This window comes from Mauremys reevesii, linkage group 2 (genome assembly GCF_016161935.1).
Source record: "Mauremys reevesii isolate NIE-2019 linkage group 2, ASM1616193v1, whole genome shotgun sequence".
In the NCBI taxonomy this organism is placed as follows: Eukaryota; Metazoa; Chordata; order Testudines; family Geoemydidae; genus Mauremys; species Mauremys reevesii.
In genome coordinates, this window is record NC_052624.1 from 145991050 (window position 1) to 146008257 (window position 17208).

At 52.2% G+C, this 17208-nt stretch overlaps 1 protein-coding gene across 17 annotated transcripts in view; it reads right to left on the reverse strand.

Annotated features, from left to right (window-relative positions):
• The window catches only part of FER1L5 (fer-1 like family member 5), a 104783-nt gene that overhangs the window by 46833 nt on the left and 40742 nt on the right, over positions 1 to 17208 (reverse strand). For 16 of the 17 annotated variants that reach the window (XR_005593618.1, XR_005593617.1, XR_005593619.1 and 13 more), the window contains 9 exons: positions 16766 to 16879; positions 9482 to 9659; positions 6603 to 6727; positions 5522 to 5622; positions 3625 to 3814; positions 2470 to 2904; positions 1952 to 2115; positions 668 to 782; positions 106 to 208 (listed from right to left, as the gene is read on the reverse strand). Coding sequence is in view for 14 of the 17 variants with exons in the window: in XM_039522364.1 (XP_039378298.1) it covers positions 106 to 208; positions 668 to 782; positions 1952 to 2115; positions 2470 to 2904; positions 3625 to 3814; positions 5522 to 5622; positions 6603 to 6727; positions 9482 to 9659; positions 16766 to 16879 (1525 nt within the window). In the remaining 3 variants the exon portion in view is untranslated. The remainder of the gene's footprint in view (positions 1 to 105; positions 209 to 667; positions 783 to 1951; positions 2116 to 2469; positions 2905 to 3624; positions 3815 to 5521; positions 5623 to 6602; positions 6728 to 9481; positions 9660 to 16765; positions 16880 to 17208) is intronic. The other variant, XM_039522361.1, reaches the window with a different exon arrangement.

The window sequence follows — 17208 nt, forward strand, 5'->3', positions numbered from 1 at the left end:
AATCAGGGTGGGCAGCAGCTTGGTCCTGGCTCTCTGATCGCTCCACATCACAGCCCCAGGGGCCACACCGATTCCCCTGGAAACAAGCACGGAAAGGCCACTTACCAGACTCATCCACAGCTCGGTTCACCTCCACCCTCCAGCCTTCCTCGAAGTGCCAGCCCTTAGGGCACACGATCCCTTCCTTTGGGGAGACAGCGGCTCCGCCCTAGAACCGAGACAATGGGGAAACTGTGGAGCTAAGCATGTTTGCTGGAGGTGCCCCGGAGCTTTCAGAAGGGTCCAGCAGCCACGGTCAGGGCCAGACTCTCTGGAGAGTCCAGCCCATCGGGGGTTGAGCCCTCTGACACATCCAAAGCACTGAGTGTCACAGTGGGAGCTGCTGGGAGCTGAGCCCCTTTGCAAATAATGTCCTCAGAGACCAGAGCCCAGGGAAAGTGTCAGCACCATGGAGACCAAAGCCTCTGGGCATCCCTGGGAAGAGGGGGACGCAAACCAGGGCGGGCAGGAAAGCCAGGCTCAGGCTGCAGGCTGGAGCTGGTATATATCCTGGACAGGGGCTGGAGAGGTTCTGGTTTAATGGCACAGATGAATGAAAAACAACCTCCAAGATGACACCTCCCACCAGCCAGTGCTGCCCGCACCCAGGGCTCCCTCCTCTCCTCACCGCATCAGTGTTGGGAGAAGGGGCTGGGGCCCACTCTTCCCCTGGCTGCCGGCTCTCGTTCTCGTACACCTCCTCCAGCACCTCACTGTGGTTGGTCTCAGTATCCAGCAGCAGCCTGCGCAGGAGGCCAGGGCAGAGTCAGGAACGCAGGAGTCTCATCTCATGGCTTTTCCAAAGGGTTGGCTGGACACAGGGGCGCTCGGGGCCGCCCCATGCCCGGCAAGCCGGGAGCGCCCGGAGCAGGCAGCGGGGGGCAGCGGACCTGCTGCGCGCGCGCGGCTGCGCTGAGCTCCGCTTGGCGCGCCGCTCTGCTGGGACGCCGCTGCGGGCGTCCGGCGGGTCGGGGGCTGGCGCAGCTGCGGTCGCGTGCTGCGCGGCGGGAGCCAGCAGCAGCGACACCGCACGCCCCCGCGCCCATGGCAGGTCAGGTCGGTCGTCCCTCCGGTGGACCTCCTCCCGCGCACATGACTGGGCGCAGGTCGGCCCCCCAGCCTGCCGCCCCTGGGGGGGGCCGCAGGCGGGTGCTTGCCCCGCTGGGCTCTAGAGCCGCCCCTGGCTGGACAGCTCTGTGTGGATCCTCCTGTCATCTCCTGTTCTCTCCCATCAAACCTCAGGGACCTGTCCCTCTAGTCCAGTACCTGGCACCTCCGTCTGGAACCCTCCACCACTGAGGGAAGACGTTCCTCCTGACCCCAGCTGGAGATCCTCTCACACCTTGAGGCCTGATACAAGGTCTGAGCGCCCTGGGGCAATAGTCCTCGCTAGCATGACTGCAGAGACGATCCTGACTGGGACATGTCTAATCTCTCCCGGAAACAGACTCATCTATTTGCTTCAATAGTATCCTGCAGCAGCGAGTTCCACAGTTTAGTTGTGCAATAAGCTCTCCAGGCCCTTCACTAGCTCAGCTCTTCCCATCCTACTCAAACACTGATGTGGGGGACTCAGCGGGAGGCACATTTAACCCTTTAACCACCTTCCCTCACCAGGAGCCTGCACTAGCCAGTGTCACAAGTTAACTCTCTGTTGCATACCAGGATGTTTCCCAAAGCCCATCTCGTGCTGTTTCCTCCTTTGGCCATGTCCGGCGTTTCAGAGAAAGGTGTAACCTCACTGCATAGCACCCCTCACGGGTCAGTACTATACACATGGGAGATCTCTCCCAGAGCCCCTGAAACTCCTCCCCCCATAACGGTTTTTGGGCTTCTTCCTGGCCAGGTTCTCATCGGCAGGAGACAGCCCCTGGGAGGGGCTCTCAGCAGGACAGCATGTCACACGACTCACCTCCTCTGTGGCTCCACCGCCCAGTCGCCATCCCAGTGCCAGCCCTTGGGCAGCTGGAACTTGTCCCTCGGGACACCAATCTTCCCGGTTATGTCCGAGAAGCTGGGGTGCTGCATCAGCCCTTTGGGCCCCCACTTCCCAAAGATCTTCACCTGGTTCTCATACTGAGCAGGGCACAGGGGAGCGACAGACACAGACGGAAGCAGGTCAGAGCAGGTGCAATTCCGCGGACACAGGGCGGGCTCCAGGGGTGGGGTGAGCGCTGGGCAGCTCCAGCCAGTGCGGGGTGCCAGAAGGGCTGAGTGGAGCTGCTGTGGAAGGGGCGTGCGAGGCGCATGAGCTCTTACGGGCTGGGCTTTGGGGTCACAATCGATTGGCCTGCTGGGGGTGCACCCAGTGTACGCAGCATTCCCTGTCTGCTCCAGCACCGCCCTCGTCCAGCAAACCTCCCTCCCCACATGGAAGCCCCAGCAGATTATCTCTGCCTCTCGCCCCAGAGCTGTCCTCCTCCTGCTTACCGTCTCTGCATAGACCCCGATCTTCCCCTCGCAGTGCCTCATGAACTCCTGGCTGTCGGACACCAGACTCAGCCACATTCGCATGCGCAGCTGGCCATGGATGGTGTCCTTCCCATCCCGCTGGGGGCTCTGCAGCAGAAAGGCAAAGGGGCCGTGCTGGACCCGCTCCAAAAGCAGCCACCATGCGTGGGCAGAGCCCGCTCCGCCCCTGCTTGGCTCTCCGGCTCCCACAGCCCGAGGCGAGCGAGAGCGGCTAAGAGATCCTGGCACATCTCCTACCTTCAGGAAGAGGGTGTGGGTTTTCCCGCACAGCTTGCCACAGGCGCAGGGACCGGCCTTGGAGAACATGATGGTGTGAGCCTTCACGCGGGCATAGGCCACCCGCTTCTCCTTGCACAGCATCCAGATCACCACGTCGGGCATGCTGGCTTGGGGCTGGGGGTGGCCGCACATCAGGAGAGAGAAGAGATTTCACAGATGCTATTGCAGGAGCAAGCACAGGGGAAGATACCTCCTGGGCTGCTCTCCTTCCCATGGCAGGGGCTGTGCCAACTCAGCCCCTTAGGCTCCCCCCTCATGCCAGCCTGGCCCCCCTGCTAGGCCTGTCTGCAGGTGCAGCCCCCAGGGTGACCAAAGAGCCCCTCCGGAGCTATTCAGCACTAACTCAGCATCACTCCTAGCTCCCGGTGACCCAGAGAATGAACAGCGAGGTCAGAGACTGGGAAGTGAGGGCCCCCTGGCTAAGCATGTCTCCATTCTCCTCCAGGACTGCTCAGCCCGGACACTAGAGGAGATGACGCTAGAGGCAGGGCCGGCTCCAGGCACCAGGAAAGGAAGCAGGTGCTTGGGGTGGCCAATTAGAAAGGGGCAGCATGTCCGGGTCCTCGGTGGCACTTCCCTTAGTCCCTCTCTTCCTCTTTGAGCTGCCGCTGAAGTGCCACTGAAGAGGAAGCGAAGGACCTGCCGCTGAATTGCCGCAGAAGAATGAAGCGGACTGAGCTGCTGCCGAAGTGCTGCCGATCAGCTTTGTCTTTTTTTTTTCTTCGCAGCTTAGGGCGGCAAAAAAGCTAGAGCTGGCCCTGACTAGAGGAGATGCTGGTGGGCAAGGCAGCTTGGGGATGGTGTCTGGGGAAGGGGTGCAAGGCCTTGGCCTACCTCCGGAGTGATGGAGTTGATCCTCTGCAGCCAGTCCTCTACCTTGAGGATCAGGGTCTTTGGGTTCATCCCAGCGCTCAGCCTCTCTGCAGACCTGGCTACTTGGTGGAGGAGCCGACCACGTAGGTCCCTCAGCTGCTGATCCAGGACTGTGGCTGTCACCCGACCTTCCAAACTGGGCAGCGACCTGCTGCAAGGAGCATCAACAGGGAGAGGTCAGAGTTCCCTCACTGCTACTAGCTACCCAAGGCAGAGAGAAGGGGGGTCTGAGAACTGACCTGCCCCTTGGCTCGCGGGTGGAGAGATGAGAAATGTGGAACTGACCCATGGCATCGTGTAGGTCAGAACTGGAAAAGACGTGGCCAGTCCCTCTCCTGGCCAGGCAGGATTGCTCTCTGCAGCACTTTTGCCAGTGCTTTGTCCAGTCCAGTTTTACATGTCCCAAGCAATGGAGATCCCACCCTGGACCCACATCCTCATAGATCTCACTGGCAGGAAGCTTTCCCTGAGAGTCAGCCTTCGGTTTCCATTTCTCAAGTCCACCCCATCGCTCCTTATTACCCTACGTTTCCCACCCTAAACAAACCCCCTTCCTCCTAGGGGTTTGCACCCCTCAGACTTTTGCAGACTATGATCACGTTCCCCATGCCCCAGACACTGCTTAGCTAAGATGTAACCCCGTTAGCTCGCCAGCCCCCTGTTTCTCCTAACTCCTCCCAGCTGGAAAATACCCTTCTGGAGATGAAGACATGTCATGAGGGCACAGCCTGATCTGTAACCTTCATGCTAGGCTAGGAAGCCAATAGATGGTGAGGACATGGACAGACATTGGAGATCCTGCCTCAGAGAAAGGCACTGAGAAAGCTGGCACCATAGTCTTGCAATCAAAAGCCCAGAGTAGCCAACCTCTGGAGATGGGGGACACATGCAGTATTGTACGATATAGCCTTCTTGTACAGTTTGGCAGCCCCTTTGGTAATAAATGATACTTTGCCCTTCTTTAGCATCTTTCCCGTGAGGATCTCAAGGCCAGGTGCTCACAGATTGTGATCTGTCACACCGGTGAAAATCTGGAGTGACTCCACCGAGGTCAACGTTGCTACTTGGGTAACTGAGCTCTGAGTCTGGTCCTTTAGGGTTAATTACACGAGGTATCATTCCCATTCGACACAGTGAGAATCTAAATCACAGTGAGAAGGCGGCCCAGGTTTTCAAATATCAGGGGGTAGCCATGTTAGTCTGTATCCACAAAAACAACAAGGAGTCTGGTGGCACCTTAAAGAATCTTTAAGGTGCCACCGGACTCCTTCAGGTTTTCAAAGGTGCTCAGCACATTGGGGGCATGTAGGGTGCTGCACACTTGGAGATCTGGCTCTGAGGTCTGGTGTAAGGCTGGCCCCTGCTGGGGGCAAGGTCACCCAGAGCCAGTGACAGAGTGGGGAATGGAACCCAGGAGTCCTGACTTGAAGTCCTGTGACCGTCGGTAAAGCCCTGTGAGATCCTGGAGAGCTGTAGGAGTGCAAAGCAATTTATTACGTTATTATTCTTCCTCCGAGAGGAAAGCTGTGCAGGTCACACTCCTGAGCTGCCCACAGGGTATGTCTACACTGCAATTAAAAGTTGGTGACTGGCCTTTGCCAGCTGACTTGGGCTCACGGGGCTCAGGCCTGCCGGGCTGTTTAACTGCAGTATGGAGGGTCGGCTCAGGCTGCAGCCTAAGCTCTGAGACCATGCCATCTCGCAGGGTCCTAGAGCCTGGGCTCCAGCCCGATCCTGAATGTCTACACTGCAACTGAACAGCCCCTCAGCCTGAGTGCTGCAAGCCCGGGCCAGCCATGGGGGTCTCATTGCAGTGTAGAGGTACCCAGGGAGACCAACGCTTAGCATCTTGGCTCACTTGCAGTCCTCCAGCAGCTCTTTCAGCAGCTTCTTCCAGATGTCACCCAAAGATGGATCCTCGGCGGTTCGGACGGATCTCAGAGCATCCAGATTCAATGTCTGATGGAGAAAGAAATCAAGTCAGACTTTATCTGCGGCTCATCCTCCAACCGGTGGGCCAGGGCACAGAGCTACAGTGCAACTGACTCAGCTTCCAGTCAAGTCAACAGGGGGTCTTTCCATTGACTTTAGCGGGTAGGGGCCCACATTCCTCCCCAGGACAGATCCAGTATTTGGTGCATCTCGAGCTGTGAAGGGAAGGAGCTTAGAGATGAGCCACAGGAAGAGCCTGTGCCCGAGGGGTTTGGGTGTGGCTGGCGCGGGAGCTACAATGAAGTTATAATAGTCATTAGAAGTAGAAAAGGCCCATTAGTGCCCATCCAGACCGTCTGCTGCCAATGCCGAATTGTTCTCTACCGTGCACATGCCAGGGTTTGGTCTAGTCTAGTTTTTAGTGTCTTCCATCCATAGGTGCTGGAACTTGGGGGGCAAGGGGGCGCTGCTGCACCCCTGGCTTGAAGTGGTTTCCATCACATACAGTTTGGTTCACTGGCTCCCAGCCCCCCTGCTTCCATCCCTTTCCTTGGGAGACAGACGATTCTACAGTCTAATACATCCTGCTGTTTAACTCCCCGTCTCACTCCTCACTGCCCCTCCTTGTGCCCCAACCAGCCCTTCTCCTTCCTGGCATTTTACCCTTAACACACTAGCAGACTGTTATATTCCTGCCCTTAGTCACCACTTAGCCAAGCGAGGGCCAGGTAATCGGTTGAGTCGTCCCCTGCAAGCTCACCCCTCCAGCCCCTTGACAGTTTTAGTTGCTCCTCTCTGAGCTCTCTCCAGTCTGCCAATACCTTTCTGCTCACAGCATTCCAGATGTGCTCGCGTTGGAGCTGTCCCCTGCGGGCTCTGTGAGGGGGTGCCCCTCTGCGCACACAACCCCTGTCTGCTGCTGTCCCTCATCCCAGATTCATGCCTAGCTTTGCAGCCTGTTCTCGGTGATTTGCCCGGCTCCCTGCACAGCGAGGACCTGCACTCACCAGCCTGTCCCGTGTGGAGTGCAGGATGTTCAGGGTGTCCATGTAGTAGCTAGCGTCCTCCCAGAATGAAGTGATGGCCACCATTGGCTTGGTGTCGTACCATGGCAGATAGTGATAATGGTTTCCTGGACAGCAGGAAGGAAGGTAGGTGAACCACTTGGCTCAAGGGAGCTCAGGCATGTTCCTTAGGGAGATTGTGACGTTATTGATATAAACTGGGACCATATAGAACATGGTTTGCAACCAAGGTCCTGTAGTGGCACCAAATCTTATGTAAAGGGGGTCATATAAGGTGTCTAAGACCAGGTTATGGGTTGCTGGTTATGATTATGCTGTCTGTATGTCTGTGTATCGTTTTGTAGTTGAAGTTATAAGTATTGGCTCTGTACTGTCTGTATTTTGTATTGTGCTCTGCTTCTGGGTGACACCGCAGACAAGTTGGTGTTAGCTCTGCCTAGCCTGCTTGATGGCCCATTAAGGACCATCAGCTACACAATTGACCCATGGAGAGAAGGCAGATACGCCTTGTAACTCAGCAAAGTATGCAGGGACTTGTCCATGTGACTACAGACTCCATTTTGCTGTAATTTTCCACAGTAAGGACAAAGAGGTTCTTACACCTGGAAAAGCCTATATAAGGCTGATGCCTCATCTCCATCTTGTCTTCAATCCTGCTTCTTACCTCTAGAGGGACTTTGCTACAAACTGAAGCTCTGCACAAAGGACTGAATGACCCATCCCAGCGGGGGATGTTCTCCAGAGACTTGATTTGAACCTGCAGTTTATTCCATCACTGCTACAAGCCTGAACTAAGAACTTTGCCATCACTGTATGTAACTGATTCCATTTAACCAATTCTAGTTCTCATCTCTATCTTTTTCCCTTTATGAATAAACCTTTAGATTTTAGATTCTAAAGGATTGGCAACAGCGTGATTTGTGGGTAAGATCTGATGTGTATATTGACCTGGGTCTGGGGTTTGATTCTTTGGAATCGAGAGAACCTTTTTCTTTATTGGGGTGTTGGTTTTCATAACCATTCCTCCCCAGGACGAGTGGCACTGGTGGTGATACTGGGAGACTGGAGTGTCTAAGGAAATTGCTTGTGTAACTTGTGGTTAGCCAGTGGGGTGAAACCAAAGTCCTCTTAGTCTGGCTGGTTTGGTTTGCCTTAGAGGTGGAAAAACCCCAGCCTAGGGCTGTGACTGCCCTGTTTGAGCAATTGGTCCTGAATTGGCACTCTCAGTTGGGTCCCGCCAGAACCGCATCGTCACAGAGATGATGGGTGGAAGCAGGCTGGGTGGGTTAGTATGAGCAGCGTGCACCCTATGGAGCTTCTCTCCCCTGCTGCTGGCCATGGGTTTGTAGGGCCTGACGCATGTCCCTCTGTGAGGGCCCCTTGACATCTTGAGGAATAGGTCTGTGTCCAGTTATGAATTCCACCTGGTTTTATGAACACTCTTCATAACTCACTGGGGATTAGATCTCAGGAACTGGACAGGGAGAGAGGGCTTGTTTGCACATGCAGTTATTCCACAATAGCCCCTGAACTGTCAGTTCACAGTCTGCCTTAAGTACAGACAAGCCCCGAGGAAGCTCTGTTGGGAAAGGCATGATAAGGCCATCAGGAGCTATCACCACTGAATGGCTCTAGCCTAGTGACTCTCTACACAGAAACCCGCCTGGGGCAGGGGGCAGGAATCCTGCAGTCAGGGATGGCGGTACAGTGACCAGACAGCAAATGTCAAAAATCGAGACGGGGATAGGCGGTAATAGGAGCCTATATAAGAAAAAGACCCAAAAATCGGGACTGTCCCTATAAAATCGGGACATCTGGTCACCCTAGATGGCAGAGAGCGACAGCATCTCCACTTCATTCCCTGGCCCAGAGGGGCTGAGAGTGCTTTAAAAAGGAGTGCTTCTCCAAGCCAAAGGAGCAACTGGGGTGTGTGGGTAGGGGGTGCGGCTGGGGCACTGGTGTCAGGGTCTGGCTGGACTGTGGGTTCCCACTGCCAAGGGGGATGTCAGACACAGGGTCTGCACCTGGGACTATGCCCGAGGGACCCAGAGCAGGGACACTGACCAGTCACCACTCAGACCTGGGGGTTAGCAATACGTGGGATGCAATGGTTGGATCTCCTCACAACGGACTGGTGTTGTCCAGAGACTGGGACCAGCTCCTGCCCAGACGAAAGGAGCTCATGGCGATATGCCCCCCAGGAAGAGAACTGGTCAAACATTTTCCAATAAACGTTTTTCTATCGGAAACTGCCACTTTGTCATAGAGTCATAGAATATTAGGGTTGGAAAGGACCTCAGGAGGTCATCTAGTCCAACCCCCTGCTCAAAGCAGGACCAATCCCCAGACAGATTTTTACCCCAGTTCCCTAAATGGCCCCCTCAAGGATTGAACTCACATCCCTGGGTTTAGCAGGCCAATGCTCAAACCACTTGTCAAAACGGAACCTTTCTGTGAGAATGAGTTATGAGACCTTCTAGGAGCAGAACTTTTGGTTTCAAAAAGGATATTTTTGTAATATACAATTAAAGCAGTCGAAATCGGAAGGGAACGTTTCCGTTTGATCAAACTGGAACGCTTCGACTGACCCCAAGGACATTTTCTGGAAAATTTCACTTCACAGGAAAATTTGGAATTTTTTTTTGTTTTCATTCTGACTTGGAAGAGGAACAACCATCGGAATGTCAGGATTTTCTGCAGAACGGAAATTCTGCTCTCTCGGAATCTGGCTCTTCACGTCCCTCCATCTCTACAGAGCTCTTCCTTCTCCTGACTTCCTTCCTGCTTTCCCACCCCTTCCACCCCATCTTGTGCCTCCCGGCCAGCCTGTCTCCTCTCCCCCGGCCTTGCCTTGCTCCTACCGTCAAACACAGCTTGGCTGTACTGGGTGGTTGAGGCACAGGGCTTGCATGTCACATCAAACTTGTTGCCATAGTTCCCGATGCTGACCTCAAACTGGATCAGCTCCTTGATAGCAGGCAGCATGGTGGCTGAATAGAAGATGGCACACAGGCCGTACTTGCGCCGAGACAAGTATCGCTGGCAAAGGAAAGACCCAATAGGCAGGGTTAGGATGGGGATGGGGCAGGTGAAGGGGTCTTGGTCACTATCACCTGTCCCTGCAGGTCATCAGCAAGGACTCAACCTGAGACCTGCTGCAGCAAAGCACTAGCCTCTGCTGTTTGAGCTAAAGGAGTGACAGCCCTAGCTGATGGCAGTAGCAGGCTTTTATCCTCTGTGTGGGCCTCCAGCAGCAGGAGATGTGATCATAGTGTGACTTCTATGCCTTGGGGGAGCATCCTGGAACCCCCATAGTCCTCGTTTTCATATAACCGTGATCTCACATAGAAAGCAGGCCTTGTAAGGTATCAGGGGAAGGTTATGATCTGCTGAAAGTCATTTCTCTAGCCATACGTGTGTATCATGAATGCATCTGAAGTTATGAGAATTGTGTAGTATGGTTGTCACTAAAGCATGCTGTAAGTGGGGGGATCAGCCAGATATTCGTTCCCCAGAGGCAACAGCAAGGAAAGAACCAACGCCCGGGCGGGGTGTCGAACAACCCATCACCAGCCATTGTCCAGCAAGGGAGCTACAATGCAATGACTCCCATGCATGAGGCCACACCGGGGGAATTGCTCAAACTTGCACAGTTGCCAACTTTTACGCGGTAAATAAGCACTCCGACTTTCACAATAAGCCTAAAATCAAGCAAATCCCATTTCAAAACAAAGCCAAAACAAGCCAATCCCTAAAGAACCCCACTAGATCCCTCCAGCGTGCAGTCTGGGACTGTGGTAGGACTGCTGTGCACTCTGACTCTCTCTCCCACTTGCCCCTGCTTGCCCTCCCCCCCACACTTTGCCGGGCGCTAATAAAACAAAAGAAACAACAAGCTGCAACAACCAACAAGCTACAAGCCCAAAACTAACCAACAAGCAACTCACAAGCCAATTAAGCCAAAAACAAGCCCAATTTCTGCGTTTTTTACATGGGTTTGCCATATCTGCAACCTTGCTGGGTGACTCAGCAATGCCCCCAGACATGCCTGGACTTGTGCTCCTCAAACACATGGACTGAGGGTATAAAAGAGGCAGAGTGGACACATACTGGACTTTCTCCTGCCCCAACCTACGCTGCAAGCAACCAAGACACTGAGAAGAAGACAAGACGCCAACACAGGAGACTGGCCCAGGTTTAAGGAACAAACCTGTATGCTAAGGACGGCAATATCCAGTGGGGTGAGAAACTGCTTAATCTAGATGTTGCCCAGTCTAATAGGGTTGAGAGTTTAGACTGCAGGCTCAGATTTTATTTCTTTTCGTAACTAACTCTGACTTTTTGCCTATCACTTAATATCACTTACAACCTACCTGTTACAGTCAAGACATTTGTTTAATTGTTTATCTTTACCAGTGAGTTTGTATGATGTGTGGGGCAAATCTGCTCAGGCTGGTGTCTTTGATGAAGTGGTGAACCAGTTAATAAATCTGCACTGCTTGTCTTCAGCGGTGCAAGATGGTATATTCCTGGGGTACAGTGCTGGGAGCTGGGGGGATTTGGCTGGTGCCTTTCTCTGGGTGATTCATGAGTGGCTCTGGGAGCATTCATGCAATCGAGCTGGGTGTGGGACCTCCACATGGGGTTGTGCTGAGTGATCACAGTGCCTGGAGGGATTTGCTGCTGGTCACTAGCCAGGCACTGTGAGAGACGGTCCAGGCTGGGGAGAGTTCAGGGGGCACAGCGGTCCCACAGTCCCAGGCTGCATCCCGGGGATCCCACATAGAGGCACAGCGAGCAGCGTGAAATACACAGCTTGTTGTACTGCGCAAGATTTACACTTCATACACTGGTGTAAAGATTTTAAGTGAGGCTTTAAATGTGGTGGCTAAGGACAATCAGGAGGAGGCTACCGGTTTGTTATTTTCTGTTTGCTTATTTCAGGAAAGGGAAGTAGGGACAGAAAAGCAGGAACCCGAGTGAAAGCAGTGAAGTGATTGCAAAGTTGGAGCTTTTTAGGCTGCAGGTTGCAGAAAAGGAGAGGGAGCACCTGAGAATATTGCTACTAAAGAAACTGGCCATGGAGGAGTAGGAAAGAGAGTGGGAGGAAGGAAAGAGAGAGAGAAAACGCAAACTGGACTTGCTAGAGAAGTAGAACCAGAAACCGCCAACCCCAACCATTCCCATCACTCCAAAAATCCACAATTGGGACCACCTATGGCCTGCATTCAATAAGACCAACTGTTGCACTGCAGCTGGAGGCAACACCACATCAGGAAGGGATGGGGGTGTAATGCCGGCCAGGGAGAGACCTGTCCAGGTTGTTAGCTGCCAGCAGGTCGAGGCTGAACCAGAGGCAAACTGGGCTCTAGGGAGCAGAGAGAAATGGGTCCCAGAGGAGAGCCCAGAGAAGGGGCAGGGTATCTCAGAAACCACTGAGGTGGGTGAGGATTCCTGTGACTCTAACACAGGGAAGCAGGTGCTTTCAAGTGTGGGAGGGGCTGAGACTAGCTCCTTTCCAGCAGAAGGCAACGTGCCCTCAGGTGCAAGGGCAGGAGAGGGGTTGTCTGGGATTACGGAAACTGTCCCAGTTGTTAGCTGGCAGAGTTCTGCAGATGAACAAGAGACAGACCCCTTCCTAGGGAGCACAGAGGAATTGTGTCTGAGAGCGGGGCCCAGAGGAGGAAACTGGGGAAGGAATAGTGGGGGTACAGGAATGTCTCCTCACTAGTCACTTGGGGCAGGATGCCCAGCACTGGATGACTGGGTCAGCATCTGTCAGAGGCGTAGCGAGCGCCCTCTGTACCCTCCGACCGGAGGGGGCCCCGCAAGGAAGGGGGCCCCTAAAAGTGGCAAAAAAAATGTAAGGTATAACTAGGTAAATGACATTTATTGACACTATTGCACAATCCATGTCGGTTTTACTGACAAAACCGTGAAGTCATTATGATACATCATAATGCTATTGGCTACATCAGTTGTCTGTCGGTCAGTTTCGAATTTTAGTTGGACCCATTCAAAGAATGTGTATTTGCGTTCATAATGGCGGTTGGCGGATAAATGTTATTAATTTAGTTGTTTAATTTTTTATCGTTTCCAACGCAGAAGCGTGCTTTGTGATGTCTAAGAGAACGTATAAGAGCGGAGCTAGTAAACGAAAGGCAGCAAAAGATGCTGAGAAGGAACTTGAGAAAATTCCAAAGTTGTCAACGTATTTTGCGCTGCAATCCAACGTACAGGTACAGGCACATGAAACGGACAGCGCTAGCAGCGACGAATCGTATCCAGAAGTATCCAGAAGTGCTTCAAGTGAGGTCGAAGGTGAAGCCAGTTGTTCTACCAAACAAACTGTGACAGATATTCCAGCTGCTGACGGGAAAGAAGTATCTGAATCTGAACCACTGACTGATGGCCGTCTATAATATCGGACAGGCAAGTGTGTGACATTGTTGCACGTGGCCCACCGCAGCAGAATGAAAGTTACGAATTTCCATTTAACGAGGAAAGACAGAGGGTCACAAGTACTCATTTCTATCGAACCATGGCAAATGGCGAGAAAATAAGACGTTCATGGTTAATGTACTCAGTTCAGAAAGATGCCATTTTTTGTTTTTGTTGTAAATTATTTGGCACTAGCGACATACCGCTACGTCATGGAACATCTGCTTGGAAAGCACTGTCAAAAAGACTTCAGCAGCATGAAACAGGCAAAGGTCATCAAGACTGTATGGTGAAATGGTTTGACCTTCGGTCAGGCATAGTAAACCGTACATCTATTGACCAACTCGAATTGCAGGCTTTTCTGAAAGAAAGAGATTTCTGGAGAAATGTTGTCAAACGCATGGTTGATGTCGTTATTTTCTTGTACGAAAGAAACTTGGCATTTCAAGGAAGTAATGAAAAGCTTGGCGATCCTTCAAATGGCAACTTTTTGGGACTGTTTGAATTGCTTGCAAAGTATGATACTGTCCTCAGCGAACTTTTACAGAGGATTAAGAAGGCAGAGACACATGTTCAGTACCTCAGTCCACAGATCCAAAACGAGCTGATTCAACTTGTTGCCAGTAACATTCAAGAGGCCAACATAGCGCAGCTTAAAAAAGCAAAATATTATTCAGTTATTTTGGACTGTACTCCCGACGTGTCACATGAAGAACAGATGTCTGTGGTGTTACGCTTTGTTGAATGCAACGGTGAAGATGGTGTCAATATTCGTGAAGCGTTTGTTGGTTTTCTTAATGTTCATGATACAACTGGCGAGGGCTTATTGGAAGCGTTTCTTGAAAAGGCAAACAACTTAGGAATAGACATTGCTGACATGAGAGGCCAAGCTTATGATAACGGCGCAAATATGAGAGGAAAGAATAAAGGAGTTCAAGCCCGCATGCTAGAAATAAATGACCGTGCCTTGTATGTACCATGTGGAGCTCACACTTGGAATCTTGTGATCTCAGACGCGGCAAAGTCATCGAAATATGCCGTTGACTTTTTCGGTCTGATTAACAGAATATACGTTATCTTTTCTTCGTCACCTTCACGTTGGGATATACTTCAAGAACATATGCCAATATCTGTTAAAGGGTTATCGGACACTCGTTGGGAGTCGAGAATTGATGCTGTGAAGCCATTGCGTTATCACCTTGAAGAATTGTGCAATGCTTTGTCATCTTTGCGAGAATATGCGCTTGAAAAGAAAGATGGCAATACAGCAACAGAAGCCGGTGCGCTTTTAGACCATGTTACTACGTGGCCTTTTGTTCTGACTGTGTACACGTGGTACGATATACTTTCTCACTGATAAGGCCATATCTTCTGTTTCGTCGCGATTTGACCAACTCGTGGAGTGGTATAAGTTGTTTGGATTTCTGTACAACGCTAACAGCCTGAAGCAGTGTCACAGAGAAAATGAACTGGAGAATCACAGCAAAAATTTTGAAAGAAAAATGGGAGACATTGATGCCCACGAACTCATAATGGAATTGAATCGTTTTATTTATGTCATCGAGAAAGAGAGAGGACTTGTCACGGCAAACAATTTTTTAATGTACATATACAAGAACAGCCTTCAGGAGATATATCCGAATCTTTGCATTTGCATCAGAATTCTTCTGACCACACCAGTTACTGTCGCCGGTGCTGAAAGGAGCTTCAGCAGAATGAAACTGATCAAGAATATCCTGCGCTCAACCATGACAGATGACAGGCTTTCTGCACTTGCAGTTATCTCAATCGAAAACAAGATTGCCAGATCTCTGGACTATGACGCATTGATTAACCAATTTGCGGAGAACAAGGCTTGAAAGAAGCGCTTTGCGTAAATATGGAATACATGTACACTGTAGGCCTATGTATACATAATATGAACCCTGTATATTGTATAAAATAAATACCGCATTCCAGTTTCTGCATTGTAAGGGGCCCCGGACATATGTTCGGAGGGGGCCACGTTCTTTGTTGCTAAGGCCCTGGCATCTGTGCACCCAGGCACTCAGCCCATGATCCAGGTTTTGAGAGGGAACCGTGTGACTGACTTCCTGGATGGGAGCAGTCACACAGCTGACTTCCCAGGGACAGAGAAAGGGGTGGCGGAGGGTACCTCAATCCAGGTCCCAGTTTTTCAGGATGCTATTTCTGATAAGTTTTTGGAAAGTAACTGTGTCTCTTTACATCAAGATGCAGCTCCAACACCTGGGGCAGCAGAGGAGTTGGGACCAGAAAATTGCCAGGTGGTGGTTTGTGAGAATGCAAATGACCCTATGGGCAGAGAGGGGGGTGCTTTCCCCCAGGCTGGTGAGACACAGGGAGCTGTTATGGGAAAGCTGCTGGGAAAAGGTGAATCTGATCAAAGGGTAAACACACCTCGCCCACAGAGCACAAATCACAGCCCTCTAGGAAAAGGGGGCAGGGAAGGACTCAGTGCTGGGAGGGGGAAACACAGGGTAACCCCAAAAAGGGAGCTGGATTTTCTGCACATGTACAGTCCTGGGGTTGGGAGACCGCTCCCCAAAGGGCCAGCCAATGTGCAGGATCCCCCTGAAAACCCATCTTGCCAGACCCTGAGGCACCAAAATTCCAGAAACATGATTAAATTAAGAACCCAGGTAGAGGGGAACACTGGAGGGAAAGAAAAGTCGGTGACTGATTACAAGGGAAAGAGTCAAATGACACCCTGGGATTCCTGTTCTCTAAGCCATGTATCCACCAGGAACACACGTGGCCTCTGATCCTGGTGGGGAAAGAACCAGACTCATGGGATCACCAGTGATGTGACCTTTGGAGGGAAGCTTTGCCCTTCTGTACTTTCCTAGGTATACTGGGATTGCCAGACGGGATCAGGCCTCATCTAGCCCCATGTTCCACAAGAGCCACCACCAACTGCTTCAGCAGAAGGTGCAAAAACCTCACAATAGCAGATGTGGGATAATCTGCCCCCATGATGGTCTCATTCTCACCCTGGAAAGTTAGTAGCTAAACCCTGAAGCTAGGGAGGTTTTATCTCCCTTCCAAAAAGTGATAGCATTAACTATTACAGCACTTCATTTTGTCATTCCCTATCTACATTTCCTCTAAATGAGGTCAAAGGTTCTGTCTCAGATGTCCCTGGTAGCAGAGGCTACAGAGTTTCTCTGGGGTGTGTTGGTGGGGAGGGACCAGGGATGGTTGCGGCATGATCAGTGTAACTGGGTGAGATGTGTCTAACCTCTTTCCAATAGTCTCCCGGCACCAAGAGGACAGATTCTGGGGCCCTGCCTTTCTCATGGCTCCAGGACGTGTTTTGTTGTCAAGTGCAATTTTGCTCTGAGCCGTGACAGTAAGAACTGCACGGGGAGTTTATTATGGTGCCTATCTCAGATGGGCTCAGGGGCCAAGTGAACGTGTGTTTCTGTCTAACTGCCAAGCCCTGCAACTGGAAGAGAAAGCCGTGGGCTCCTGGAAGAGCCACTGGGAGCTCCCAGGGCAATCACAGCTCATAAAGGGCTGGCAGGGATGCTCACACAGCATTATAATTCATAGATGATGGCCAGCTTCCTTCTGCTGGAACTGCTTCCTGAGAAACTCTGTCCCCCTGCTCCCCATCCCCGTTCGTTGTTAGGCCATGGCTGGGCTGGGGTGTTGGGGTCACACCCTCAATCATGGCTAGTTACCTCCACCCTGGCAACAGCCTCTGCAGGGATCTCCTCTATTTCCTGCCGGGGGGTCCTATCCATGCTGGTGTTTAATTCCACTAGAATCCGACCTCGATAGGCCACCCCTTCCTCCTGGAAGACAAATGGGTCCGGAGAAGAGGGGCAGGAAGGGGATAGAAGAGCAAGGGAATGGGAGATCCTGGAAGAGGGGTAAGAGAAGAGAGGGAGGAGCATAGGGAAACTTTCCCCGCTTTTTTTCCAGGCCTGACATCAAGCGCAAGCAACCCAAACAACTGTCTGAGCCCCTCGCCACAATGTTTACGGGCTCCATGCAGGCTCTGCAGCTCATGGGACAGCTCAGGGCAGTACGAGGCAACTTATGGGCTGTGCAGGAGGAGAAAGGTCTCTGCCAGATTTCTCCCTGTTGCAGATTGCCCCCACCCCCAACCCAGGTCTGCCCC